At 50.4% G+C, this 12549-nt stretch overlaps 2 protein-coding genes and 1 long non-coding RNA gene across 24 annotated transcripts in view; 1 reads left to right on the top strand and 2 right to left on the bottom strand.

The window, feature by feature from the left end:
- Positions 1-8073, bottom strand: part of MAU2 (MAU2 sister chromatid cohesion factor) — a 36611-nt gene extending 28538 nt beyond the window's left edge. For 8 of the 12 annotated variants that reach the window (XR_001441318.3, XR_001441317.3, XM_077978510.1 and 5 more), the window contains exon 1: positions 7780-8073. Coding sequence is in view for 6 of the 12 variants with exons in the window: in XM_015123429.3 (XP_014978915.1) it covers positions 7780-8055 (276 nt within the window). In the remaining 6 variants the exon portion in view is untranslated. Of the gene's footprint in view, positions 1-7773 lie in introns of all 12 variants that reach the window. The other 4 variants (XR_013409287.1, XM_077978508.1, XM_077978509.1 and 1 more) reach the window with 1 other exon arrangement.
- LOC144336881 (uncharacterized) lies at positions 582-2517 on the bottom strand. The gene is made up of 2 exons (XR_013409302.1): positions 2168-2517; positions 582-1787 (listed from the first exon to the last, which is right to left on the bottom strand). It is a non-coding gene; the product is annotated as an uncharacterized LOC144336881 (long non-coding RNA).
- Positions 8074-8397: 324 nt separating the features above from the next.
- Positions 8398-12549, top strand: part of SUGP1 (SURP and G-patch domain containing 1) — a 45832-nt gene continuing 41680 nt past the window's right edge. For 10 of the 11 annotated variants that reach the window (XM_077976920.1, XM_077976916.1, XM_077976915.1 and 7 more), the window contains exon 1: positions 8398-8444. In XM_077976920.1, coding sequence (XP_077833046.1) covers positions 8411-8444 — 34 coding nt within the window. In that variant the 5' untranslated portion in view covers positions 8398-8410. 11 annotated transcript variants of the gene reach the window in all.

Raw genomic sequence — 12549 nt, 5'->3', positions numbered from 1 at the left:
CTGGGCCTGATGAGGACAGGCTCAGACCGAGCCCTACTGGGTCTTAAAACAAAAGGAAGCATTTAATCACTTGCTGAGAAGGTGAACCATAGATGCTCAGGCTAAACCTGGATGCAGAATTAAGTATCTGACCAGCACAGTCTGGAGCTGCTTTCTAAGTCAGATGAGCAAAATCACCATTAAAAAGCAGCCCTGGTCCAACCACAGATAAAGCATGCATGGCATTGACACAGAGAAAGCATGCATGGCACACGCAGTCAGAAAACACCACTGTTCAAAGAATGACTGCCTGGATTACAGAAAATAGTAAGTTCTTCCAGAGAGGCGGCATTTAGTCCTGGGTGGCTTTCAAATCAGGAAAACCTAAGAATGATGATGCACTTCCCAGGCCAACGGATAAAGGGGACTGAGATCAAAAGTAAGAAAGTTAAGGGGGAAATGGATATGCAGGTACATTCTCTTGATTCAACAGCAGAAGTCCAAATGATCAAGAGGGATCTGTCTGCTTAAAAGACAGGCAGGAAAATAAGACAAAAGCCGTAGGACCTGGAAGAGAGGAGAAGACTGAAAACTCACAGGGATGGGTGTACAGTAAGAGAGAGATTAAGAGGAAAGCAAAATACAGAAGAACACAACCCGGCAGAATCTGTGCAAATGGCATTGCAAAAATCTTTTTTTTTTTTTTTTGAGACAGGGTCTCTCTCTGTCACCCAGACTGGATTGCAGTGGCAGGAACACGGCTCACTGATGCCTCAACCTTCTGGGCTCAAGTCATCCTCACGCCTCAGCTTCCCAAGTAGCTAGGACTACAGGTGTGAGCCACCATGGGCCCACTAATTTTCAAATTTTTTGTAGAGGCAGGGTAGTGCCCAGGATGGTCACTGTGAATTCTCTAGCCAAGAAATTTCTAAGTAAAGGGACAACGCTTAGAGTCATCAACCATTTACTTAGGGGAGTCCCAGAGTAGCCAAAACACACCACATCTCTGCCAAAACCATACTCAGAGAAGGAAGGCTTTCAGGCAAAGTGTCCTGCCATGCACTGTAACAGCTCCAGGATGTGCTGAGCAGACCCAGGGAACAAGGTGGCCGGCAGGTGTTCTGAGGCCCCACAGAGGCAAGAGTCACTGAGACACCAACTACTGTGACCCCCAAAACGCTGCTGAGGAGTTCCAGACTAGCATGGCCAACATAGTGAAAACCCATCTCTAATAAAAGCAGAAAAAATTAGCCTGGCATGGTGGTGGGCACCTGTAATCCCAGTTGTTTTGGAGGCTGAGGCAGGAGAATAGCCTGAACCTGAGAGGCAGAGATTTTAATGAGCTGAGACTGCACCACTGCACTCCAGCCTGGGCAACAGAGTGAGAGTCCATCCGGAAAAAAAAAAAAAAAAAAAAAGGCTGGGCGCAGTGGCTCACGCCTGTAATTCCAACACTTTGGGAGGCTGAGGCAGGCAGATCACGAGGTCAGGAGATGGAGACCATCCTGACTAACACGGTGAAACCCTATCTTTACTAAAAACACAAAAAATTAGCTGGGCGCGGTAGCGGGTGCCTGTAGTCCCAGTTACTAGAGAGGCTGAGGCAGAAGAACGGTGTGAACCCGGGAGGCGGAGCTTGCAATGAGCTGAGATAGCACCACTGCAGTACAGCCTGGGCCAAAGAGCAAGACTCCGTCTCAAAAAAAAAAGTTGCTGGGGAGGCTGTGTGTGGTGGCTCACACCTGTAATTCCAGCACTTCAGGAGGCTGAGGCAGGTGATTGCTTGAGGCCCAGAGTTTAAGACTAGCCTGGGCAACATATTGAGACCCTAGCTCTATAGAAAATATAAAAATAAATACAATTAAATTTTTAAAAAGCTGCTGAGGAAAGGAAGACACACCCTCTTTGACTCTGATGGGGATTTTTTCTTAAAGTTTTGAGACAGGGTCTTGGTCTGCTGTCCAGGGTGGAATGCAGTGGCACGATCACAGCTCACTGTAGCCTCAACTTCCTGGGATCAAGTAATCGTCTTGCCTTAGCGTCCTCAGTAGCTGGGACCACAGTCATGTGCCACCAGGCCTGGATAATTTGTGCGTGTGTGTGTGTGTATGTGTATATATATGTGTGTATATATATATATATTTGGTAGAGATAGGGTTTTGCTATGTTGCCCAGGCTGATCTTGAACTCCTGGGCTTAAGCAATCTGCCCACTTTGGCCTCATAAAGTCTTGGGATTGCAGGTGTGAGCCACCACACTCGGCCTGATGGGGACAATTAATGGATGATTCTTTCAAAGTTAGTTGACTTGATGAAACAGACGAGTAAGTATATTATATATCTTTCTAGATGACTTAAAATGCAGTTGAGGGCCAGGCGTGGTGACACACACCTATAGTCCCAGCTACTCAGGAGGCTGAGGTGGGAGGATCATTTGAACTCACAGGGCGGAGGTTACAAAGATTTGAGATCGTGCCATTGCACTCCAGCCTGGGCAACAGAGTGAGACTCTGTCTCAAAAAAAAAAAAAAAAAAAAATGCAGTTGAGGAGACCATTAGAAATTGACAGAAGCAGATACAAGAAAAATAACCTTAAATAAAAATGCGATGACCAAGGAGGCTGGGGTCTCTGAGAGAAAGCAAAAGACGGTGAAAACAATAGGAAAGCTGGATGTAGCACTGAGTTCGGTGGCCAATGATAGGTTTTTTTTTTTTTTTTTTTTTTTGGGGGGACAGAGTCTTGCTCTGTTGCCAGGCTGGAGTGCAGTGGCGCGATCTCAGCTCACTGCAACTCCCACCTCCCGGGTTCAAGGAATTCCCCTGCCTCAGCCTCCCAAGTGGCTGGGATTACAGGCGTGCACCATCACACCTGGCTAATTTTTTGTATTTTAGTAGAGACGGGGTTTCTCCATGTTGGCCAGGATGGTTTTGATCTCCTGACCTTGTGATCTGCCTGCCTCAGCCTCCCAAAGTGCTGGGATTACAGGTGTGAGCCACCGCACCCGACCCAATAATAGGTTTTACCTAAGCACTTATGTTAGAGAAAATTACTTCAGTAATGAAGAGCAGAGAGACGCCGGGTGTGGTGGCACGCCTGTCATCCCAGCACTTTGGGAGGCCAAGGCGGGTGGATCCCTTCAGGTCACTTTGAGACCAGCCTGGCCAACGTGGTGAAACCCTGTCTCTACCAAAAATACAAAAATTAGCTGGGCATGGTGGCTCATGCCTGTAATCCCAGCTACTCAGGAGGCTGAGGCACAAGAATCACCTGAACCTGGGAGGTGGAGGTTACAGTGAGCTGAGGCTGCACCAACTGCACTCTAGCCTGGGTGACAGAGCGAGAGTCTGTCTCAAAAAAATAAAAATAAGGCTGGGCGCAGTGGCTCAAGCCTGTAATCCCAGCACTTTGGGAGGCTGAGGTGGGCAGATCACCTGAGGTCAGGATTTCGAGACCAGCCTGAGCAACATGATGAAACCTCATCTCTACTAAAAATACAAAATTAGCTGGGCGTGGTGGCACATGCCTGTAATCCTAGCTACTCAGGAGGCTGTGGTAGGAGAATCGTTTGAACCCAGGAGGTAGAGTTTGCAGTGAGCTGAAATCACGCCACTGTACTCCAGCCTGGGTAATAGGAGCGAAACACATTCTCAAAAAAATAAAAAATAAAACAGGCTGGGCGTGGTGGCTCACGCCTGTAATCCCAGCACTTTGGGAGGCCAAGGCAGGTGGATCACCTGACATTAGGAGTTCGAGGCCAGCCTGACCAACATGGTGAAACCCCATCTTCACTAAAAGTACAAAAATTAGCTGGGCGTGGTGGTGGGCGCCTGTAATCCCCGTTGCTCGGAAGGCTGAGGCAGGAGACTCGCTTGAACCCAGGAGGCGGAGGTTGCAGTGAGCCAAGACTGCGCCATTGCACTCCAGAGCCTGGGTGACAGAGCAAGACTCCATCTCAAAAAATAAATAAATAAAATAAAATAAAAGTAACAATAAAAATAAAAAGAACAGCAGAAAGAATGAGCAAGGAGAAAAGTCACAAAATACTGCAAAATACTGTTACACTGGGTTGTCTCTCCGAGAAGATACTGGAATCTCTTCAGCCATTTGCTTTTCAGAACTAGAAACCAGCAAACCACTTCTTTTTTTTTTGATGTGGAGTCTCGCTCTGTTGCCCAGGCTGGAGTGCAGTGGCACAATCTCGGCTCACTGCAAGCTCTGCCTCCCGGGTTCACGCCATTCTCCTGCCTCAGCCTCCCTAGCAGCTGGGACTACAGGTGCCCACCACCACACCCGGCTAATTTTTTGCATTTTTAGTAGAGATGGGGTTTCACCATGTTAGCCAGGATGGTCTCAATCTCCTGACCTCATGATATGCCTGCCTCAGCCTCCCAAAGTGCTGGGATTACAGGCGTGAGCCACCGCGCCCGGCCCAGCAAACCACTTCGAAGCAGATAACATATCATGATTCTTTATTAAGTAGCTCAGGGGAAGGAAAGAATAAAAGTTGATAGCTCCCTGATTGGGAAAAAATGAGCAATTAATAAAGAATGAAGATGAAAGAAAGCACAATTAAGTTGTAACACAAAAAGAATTCGCAAATGTTGGTGGAAGGAAAACCGTATAGAAAACATCACTTTAACTAAAAGCTGGAAAAATTCTCAGTTTGGATGCAACTGACAAAAAGAACGGGATTCCCAGGCATAAAGTTGGTGTGAGCTACAGAGGGCACCATGTGGCTCAGCGGAAGACCCTTCAAGATTCAAAGTTCCATTAAACAGAGCAAAGGCACTTCACAAGAAGGGTTTAAATTATGGGTCCAAAACCCAAGTGGTAAAGCGAGCAATTTACAGCATGACTGCTTCTCCTAGACAGGGCTGAGTGGGCGAAATACAACGGTACACACAGTGACTATTAGCCACTGCCAGAAACAGGCTGAACAGCCCTGGGAGACAAGGTAAGGCAGGCGGTGGGAGTTGTTCATGGAGAGAAAGGAGAGTTTCGGAACCAAACATCCACTGGAGATGCTGGGCCACCAGACCCCTCCCAGTCAATAAAGCCTGGTGTCTCATTTGATCTCAGCCTCATCATGACCCTGGAGAGACCCTGATACCATCTGCCAGTCCCTGACAGCTTGGGCACTCCTTGAAATCAACCTGATCCCCTGAGTGGTTCTCCAGGCTCCCTGCCCCACCCATTCAGGCCTCTGCTCAAATGTCACTCCCACAAATAGAGACTCTCTCACCACCTCTGCCAAAAATAGCTCCACATCAACTCCATCCCTTCTCCCTGGTCCACCTCTCATGGTTCTTCCATCACTGCCTAACCTCTTACCATATGCTTATTATTTGTCTTCCTCACGAAAACCCAGGCTTACATGGGCAGAAACGATTACAGCCATTGCTGATCCCCCAGCACCAAAAATAGGGCTTGGCAGCCTGCATGAGCTGAACAAGTATCTGTTGAATGAATCAAAGAAAAAAAAACTTCACCAAAACAATAATGATCTTGGCATGTAACCTGGTTATCACTGAGCTGGAGTTTGGGCTCAGTTTTATCAATAACTTGTTGTGCAGCCTTGGGCAAATCACTTTATCTCTCTGGGCGTATAATGCCTCCTTTCTGAAACAAGGCAGTTGATCAAGTGAGGACTAAAGTCACCTTCCAGGCTGGGCACAATGGCTCAAGCCTGCGGTTCCAGCACTTTGGGAGGCTGAAAAAGGTGGATGGCTTGAGCTCAGGAGTTCAAGACCTTGTCTTTACAAAAAACACAAAAATTAGCTGGCTGTGGTGGTGCGTACCTGTGGTCCCAGCTACTCAGGAGGCTGAGATGGGAGGACTGCTTGAGCCCAGGAGGTCAAGGCTGCAGTGAGCCGAGATCATGCCAGTGCACCCCAGCCTGGGTGATGGAGCGAGACCCTGTCTCAAAATAAACAAACAAACAAACCTGGCCAGATGTGGCGGCTTACACCTATAATCCTAGCACTTTGGGAGGACAAGATGGGCGGATCACTTGAGGTCAGGAGTTCGAAACCAGCCTGACTAAATGGTGAAACCCCATCTCTACTAAAAATACAAAAATTAGTGAGATGAGGTGGCATATGCCTGTAATCCCAGCTACTTGGGAGGCTGAGGCAGCAGAATCGCTTGAACCCGTGAGACAGAAGTTGTAGTGAGCCAAGACTGCGCCACTACACTCCAGCCTGGTGACAGAGCGGGACGCCATCTCAAAAAAAAAAAAAAGAAAAGAAAAAATCATCTAGGGCTGGGCGCGATCGCTCATGTCTGCAATCTTAGCACTTTGGGAGGCCGAGGCAAGTGGATCACAAGGTCAGGAGTTCAAGACCAGCCTGGCCAATATTGTGAAACCCTATCTCTACCAAAAATACAAAAATTAGCCAGGCGTGGTGGCGCACACCTGTAGTCCCAGCTACTTGGGAGGCTGAGGCAGAAGAGTCACTCGAACCCAGGAGGCAGAGGTTGCAGTGGGCCGAGGTCACGCCACTGCACTTCAGCCTGGGTGACAGAGCAAGACTCCGTCTCAAAAAAAAAAAAAAAAAAAAAAAAAAAAAAAAAATTAGTTGGGTGTGGTGGCAGGAGCCTGTAATCTCAGCTACTCTGGAACCTGAAGCAGGAGAATCACCTGAACCCGGGAGACGGAGGTTGCAGTGAGCTGAGATCCTGCCATTGCGCTACAGCCTGGGCAACAAGAGCGAAATTCCCTCTCAAAATAAACAAATAAATACAATAAAGTCTCCTTCCAACTTTTCAGGCTGCGAAACAAAGATTTGATCTGTTCCTCAAGGCAACTTGTTACTAGCTGAGGGTGAGTCCCAGTTACTCTGGAGGCTGAGGCGGGAGAATGGCGTGACTTCGGGAGGCGGAGGTTGCAGTGAGCCGAGATCGTGCCACTGCACTCCAGCCTGAGCGACAGAGCGAGACTCTGTCTCAAAAAAAAAAAAAAAAAAAAAAAAAAAAGGGCCACTCTCCCGCATTCTTTGAGGCACCAAGATGACACAAGTCAGGTTGGGTGAGGGGAGGGACTCACTCGGAAGAGGATGGTCTAGTAGATGGTAGACCCAGTGGATACAGAAAAAGTAGGAGCTGCGAAATCCCCTAATACTGAAACTGAAAAGCGGGTCCTGGAATCCAGAACCCCTGTTTCTCCTCCTCATAGACCTCAAATGACCAACTCCAGACTCTGGGTCTCAGCTTCCCTCGTATGACACCAGGCATTATTGATGGGTGCACGAGACCCTCCAGAAACCACGAGTACCAAACTTCCACGTCCAAGGAGGAGGATGCCCTTCCAGGTTCCTGAGACCAGACTTCCGATTCCCGGGGGAATGCCAGGGGTCTCGCCTCCGCCAACCCCTACCCCAAGTCACTTTAGGTGGAAGCGTTTGGGGCTTGATGCTCCCGAAGCTGAACCAGGAGGAGCTAGTAGCTTCAGGACCCTGTGATGTCCCCATCGCCACCAACAGGTAGGATCCTCCTGAAAACCAGACGATTTGCGGATCCTGTTGCTCCCAAGAACAAGCAACTTTTAGACTAAAGTGACGGGGCTCCTGGAGCCCTGTCATCAGAGACGGGAAATAAGGCGTGGGGGGCGAGGCCTTCGTGTCCCCTGAGAGGCTGGTGGCTTTAGGGTCCGGCAGAGGCGGGCGGGGGTCCTGTGGCTTTGACGGAGGTCGCGCCCCCAGGTCGCCGAGGAGCGGCCCCCGCCCGTCGCGGTCGCGACCCGTCAGCCCAGGTCTTGCAAGGAGCCCGCGACTCCTCCCTCGCGGCCCGGCCCGCGCTCACCGCCTTCTCCAGGTGGCTGCGCGCCTGCTCGCTGTTCTTGGTGTGGTGATAGAGAACGGAGCCCAGTTGCAGGTGTGTACGGGCCTCGATGCGCTGGGGCGGCTTGAAGGGGAACACGGCCTGCAAGCAGTGCACGCACAGGCGGATTTTGGGCGGACTGGAAGTGCGGAAGTGCTCAGCGAAGCCCAGAAGCGCCAGGTACCAAGAGTCGGCCGCCTCGGCCTGCGCAGCCTGGGCCGCCGCCGCCTGCGCCGCCGCCGCAGCCTGAGCCGCCATTTTGGCCTCCACAACAACAAGCCGCCGCCACAGGGAGGCGGAAGCAGGCGCGCGAGGCGGGGCCGGGCTCTCTCGCGGCTTCCGCGAGATCTGCCGCCCAAAGCATCCTGGAACATGTAGTTTGTATTTGGGATGACCGCCGCTCCGGGAAGGTGTAAAAAGGGCGACGCCGTCTGGTTATCATGACTGGGACTTAGGCATCGCCGATAGGATGAGGCTTTCGTTTCTGGAGGTAAAAAACCCAGTCGTCCACGCAGGAATAGGGAGAGTCTGACCGAGGCGGACTACATCTCCCATCAGGCGATGCACACTATAACAGGGCCCCTTAAGTGGTGCCGGAGCATTGTGGGATTGGATGAGTCTCAAGATGGACAACCGGGATGTTGCAGGTAACAGCCCCCGCCTCCCCTCAGGCGCCTGCCTAGGTCCCTGGGGCTAGGTGTCTCCCCTTACTCCTCGGGTCCGTCTTATTGCGACCCGTGGATCCCTCGCTTCAGCCCGGGGCAGCCCAAAGCTTCGGCTTCTGCACCTCTTGGTTTCTCGAGACCCCAGACCCAGGTTGCTGGCCGCCCCCGCCTGGTTTGCTGAGGACGCACGGATCTCCGTAGAGGCCGCCACCCGGCTCAGCCCTGCCTCCCATTTCCAAAACAACCGCCTTCAGGGCTGCTCCAACCTCCGTTCCCCAATACAGCGGCAACCTTGGGCTGTCCCTGCACCCCACTTCTCGTGGCAGCTGCCCTCTGGTTTGTGTCCGGCTTTCTGAAAAAGCTGCTTTTCCGAAGTGCTTTGAGGCTCCCTTGACACACTTTCCCGCGTCTTTTGACCCTCACTTTGCTGCAAACCTTGGCTTTTCTACTTTCCCAGAATAGAATGCATTTATCCATCAGCAAATACTTAGGGCGTGCTCACTGTGTGCCAGGCAGTGTGCTAGGCGCTACGCCTGCAGCGGTGACCGAAGCAGGGCCCTACTTTTCTGGAGGTTGCTTTCTACTGGGGAGTCAGTGCATTAATAAGAAAATATTTACAAAGACTTACGTATGATGTGAGGTGGAGAGTGGGGGCTCCTGATACAGGGTAGTCAGGAAAGACCTTTTGTTTCTTTCTTTCTTTTTTTTTTTGAGACAGGGTCTCACTTTGTTGCCCAGGCTGTAGCGCAGTAGCACAATCACGGCTCACTGTGGCTCCCTGGGTTCAGGTGATCCTCCCACCTCAGCCTCCCAAGTAGCTGGGACCACAGGTGCGTGCCACCACACACAGCGAATTTGTGTATTTTTTTTGTGTTGCCACGTTTCCCATGCAGGTCTGGAACTCCTAGGCTCAAGCGATCCTCCCACCTCAGCCTCTTAAAGTGCTGGGATTACGTCAAGGTGTGAGCCACCACACCTGGCCCAAGGAAGGGCGCTTTTAAGTAGAAGACATTTCAGTTGAGACAGTGAATGCCAGCTCTGGGAATCCCTGGAGGGTGGAGCTTTCCACACAGAGTGGGGCCAGTAAATGCAGAGGCCCTGGTAGGATGGGCTTGTCCTTTTGAAGAATGTCAAGGATGAAGCAGAAGGGAGGGGAACCATCTGGCAGGGCCTTGAAAATGGCCTTTTAGAATTCTTTTTTTCTGAAGCGGAGTTTCGCTCTGTCTCGCAGGCTGAAGTGCAGTGGCACGATGTCGGCTCTCTGCAACTTCTACCTGCCGGGTACAAGCCATTCTCCTGCCTCAGCCTCCTGAGTAGCTGGGATTACAGGTGCCCGCCACCGCACCTGGCCAATTTTTTTTTCTTTTTTTTTGTATTTTTAGTAGAGACGGGGTTTCACCCTGTTGGCTAGGCTGGTCTCGAACTCCTGACTTCAAGTGATTTGCCTGCTTCAGCCTCCCAAAGTGCTGGAATTACAGATGTGAATCACCATGCCCAGCTCAGACTTCTAAAATTTGGATTTTATTCTGAGTCCCATGGGGAACCTCTGAGGTGTCTTCCCTGTCTCAATGCTATCACCCTCGTCTGAAGACGTCATTGTCTGTTGCTTGGAGCCAGTGAGCCTCCCTGGTCTTGTTGCCTATGGATTCTCTGGCCGAAATGATTACCTAGTAGCCAGGATGAAAATAAAAAGACCCTGTGGATATTGGCTAGGTGTGGTGATCCACACCTAAAATCTCAGCACTTTGGGAGGCTTAAATGGGAGGCTCCCTTGAGGACAGGAGTTCAAGACTAGCCTGGGCAACATAGCAAAAACCTGTCTCTACAAAAACTAAAATAAATAGCTAGGCCTGGTGGAGTGTGCCTGTAGTCCTAGGTACTCAGGTGCTGAGGTGGGAGACTCTCTAGAGCCCAGGAGTTTGAGGATACAGTGAGCTATGATCATGCAACTGCCCTCTGGCCTGGGCAACTCAGTGAGACCCCGTCTCAAAAAACAAAAAACAAACAAAAAAAAAGGCGGCCGGGTGCTGTGGCTCATGCCTGTAATCCCAGCACTTTGGGAGGCCGAGGTGGGTGGATCACTTGAGGTCAGAAGTTTGAGACCAGCCTGGCCAACACGGTGAAATCCCATCTTTACTAAAAATACAAAAAAATTAGACAAGCGTGGTGGCAGATGCCTGTAATCTCAGCTACTCGGGAGGCTGAGGCAGGAGAATCGCTGGAACTTGAGAGGTGGAGGTTGCAGTGAGCCGAGATCGTGCCATGGCACTCTAGCCTGGGGGAAAAGAGCAAGAGTTCATCTCAAAAAAAAAAAAGAAGGCTGGGTTCGGTGGCTCACGCCTGTAATCCCAGATCTTTGAGAGACTTAAATGGGAGGCTCCCTTGAGGACAGGAGTTCGAGACAAGCCTGGACAACATGGAGAAACCCTAACTCTACTGAAAATATAAAGATTTGCCAGGCGTGGTGGTGAGCACCTGTAATCCCAGCTACTCAGGAGGCTGAGGCAGGAGAATCACTTGAACCTGGGAGGTGGAGGTTGCAGTGAGCCGCGATGGGGCCACTGCACTCCATATTGGCTGACAGAGTAAGACTCTACCTCAAAAAAAAAAAAAAGCCACTGGGGCACGGTGGCTCATGCCTGTAAATCCCATCACTTTGGGAGGCCAAGGTGGAAAGAATGTTTGAGACCAGCCTGGGCACTATAGGAAGACCTCATCTCTATGAAAAAATTTAAAAATTAGCCAAGTGAGGTGGTGCATGCCTGTAATCCCAGCTATTCAGGAGACTGAGGTGGGAGGATTGCTTGAGCCAGGGAGGCGGAGGCTGCAGTGAGCCGAGATCACACCACTGCACTCCAGCCTGGGAAACAGAGCCGGACTCTGTTTCAAAAAAAAAGACCCAATGAATCTTGTCATTCTTCATCTTAGTGCTTCTCCATCACTCCCCAAAGCCCTTATAATAAAGCACAGGGCCGGGCGCATGCCTGTAATCCCAACACTTTGGGAGGCCGAGGTGGGCAGATCACGAGTTCAGGAGATCGAGACCATCCTGGCTAACACAATGAAACCCCATCTCTACTAAAAAACAAACAAACAAACAAACAAAAAATTAGCCAGACATGGTGGCGGGCGCCTATAGTCCCAGCTACTCGGGAGGCTGAGTCAGGAGAATGGCGTGAACCCGGGAGGCAGAGCTTGCAGTGAGCAGAGATCGCGCAACTGCACTCCAGCCTGGGCGACAGAGCGAGACTCCATCTCAAAAAAATAAAAAATAAAAAAATAAAGTCACCGATGCTCTGACATGCCCTGCCTCTCTCTGTCCTTGGAGCAGGCTCCTCTAACCATGCTGCTCCTTGGATGTACCAGCCTTCTTCCTGCCCTGAGCTTTCGCATATGCTCCTTGTGCCCAGATATCTCCCTTTTGGCTTTTCATGATGCTGGCTTCTTATTTGTTTTTTCTGGTTTAAATACCTCTTCCTCTAGTGTTTATTTTCTGGGTGCCCTACCTGCATATGTACTCTCCTGTTACTATTTTTCACCATTTTTTGGTTTCCAGCAGAGCTCTTACAATATTGTGCAGTTACTTTTTTTTTTTTTTTTTTGAGACGGAGTCTTGCTCTGTTGCCAGGCTAGAGTGCAGTGGCACCATCTCAGCTCACTGCAACCTTTGCCTCCCTGGTTCAAGCAATTCTCCTGCCTCGGCCTACCTAGTAGCTGGGGTTATGGGCACAGGTCACCATGCCCAGCTAATTTTTGTATTTTTAGTGGAGACAGGGTTTCACCATGTTGGCCAGGCTGTTCTCGATCTCCTGACCTCAGGTGATCCACCTGCCCTTGCCTCCCAAAGTGCTGGGATTACAGGCATGAGCCTCCACGCTGGCCCGAAAGTTACTCTTTTGTTTTGGGTCTATTGTCTTCCCAGCCCGAAGCAAGTCCCACGTGGGCAGAGACCTGCGCTCTCTCTCTGTTACGTGTTTGCTGAATCAATGAACCAATAAATGTATAAATTAATCTGAACATCAGTTGCTCTCTGGCCTGTCACAGCTTCTTGGGGTGTTTATGGAGTGAAGGTGATTTCTGACGTACT

Source organism: Macaca mulatta, chromosome 19, assembly GCF_049350105.2.
Source record: "Macaca mulatta isolate MMU2019108-1 chromosome 19, T2T-MMU8v2.0, whole genome shotgun sequence".
NCBI classification, from domain to species: Eukaryota; Metazoa; Chordata; class Mammalia; order Primates; family Cercopithecidae; genus Macaca; species Macaca mulatta.
The sequence above is the reverse complement of the archived record's forward strand: the minus strand, read 5'-3'. Positions and strand labels throughout refer to the sequence as shown.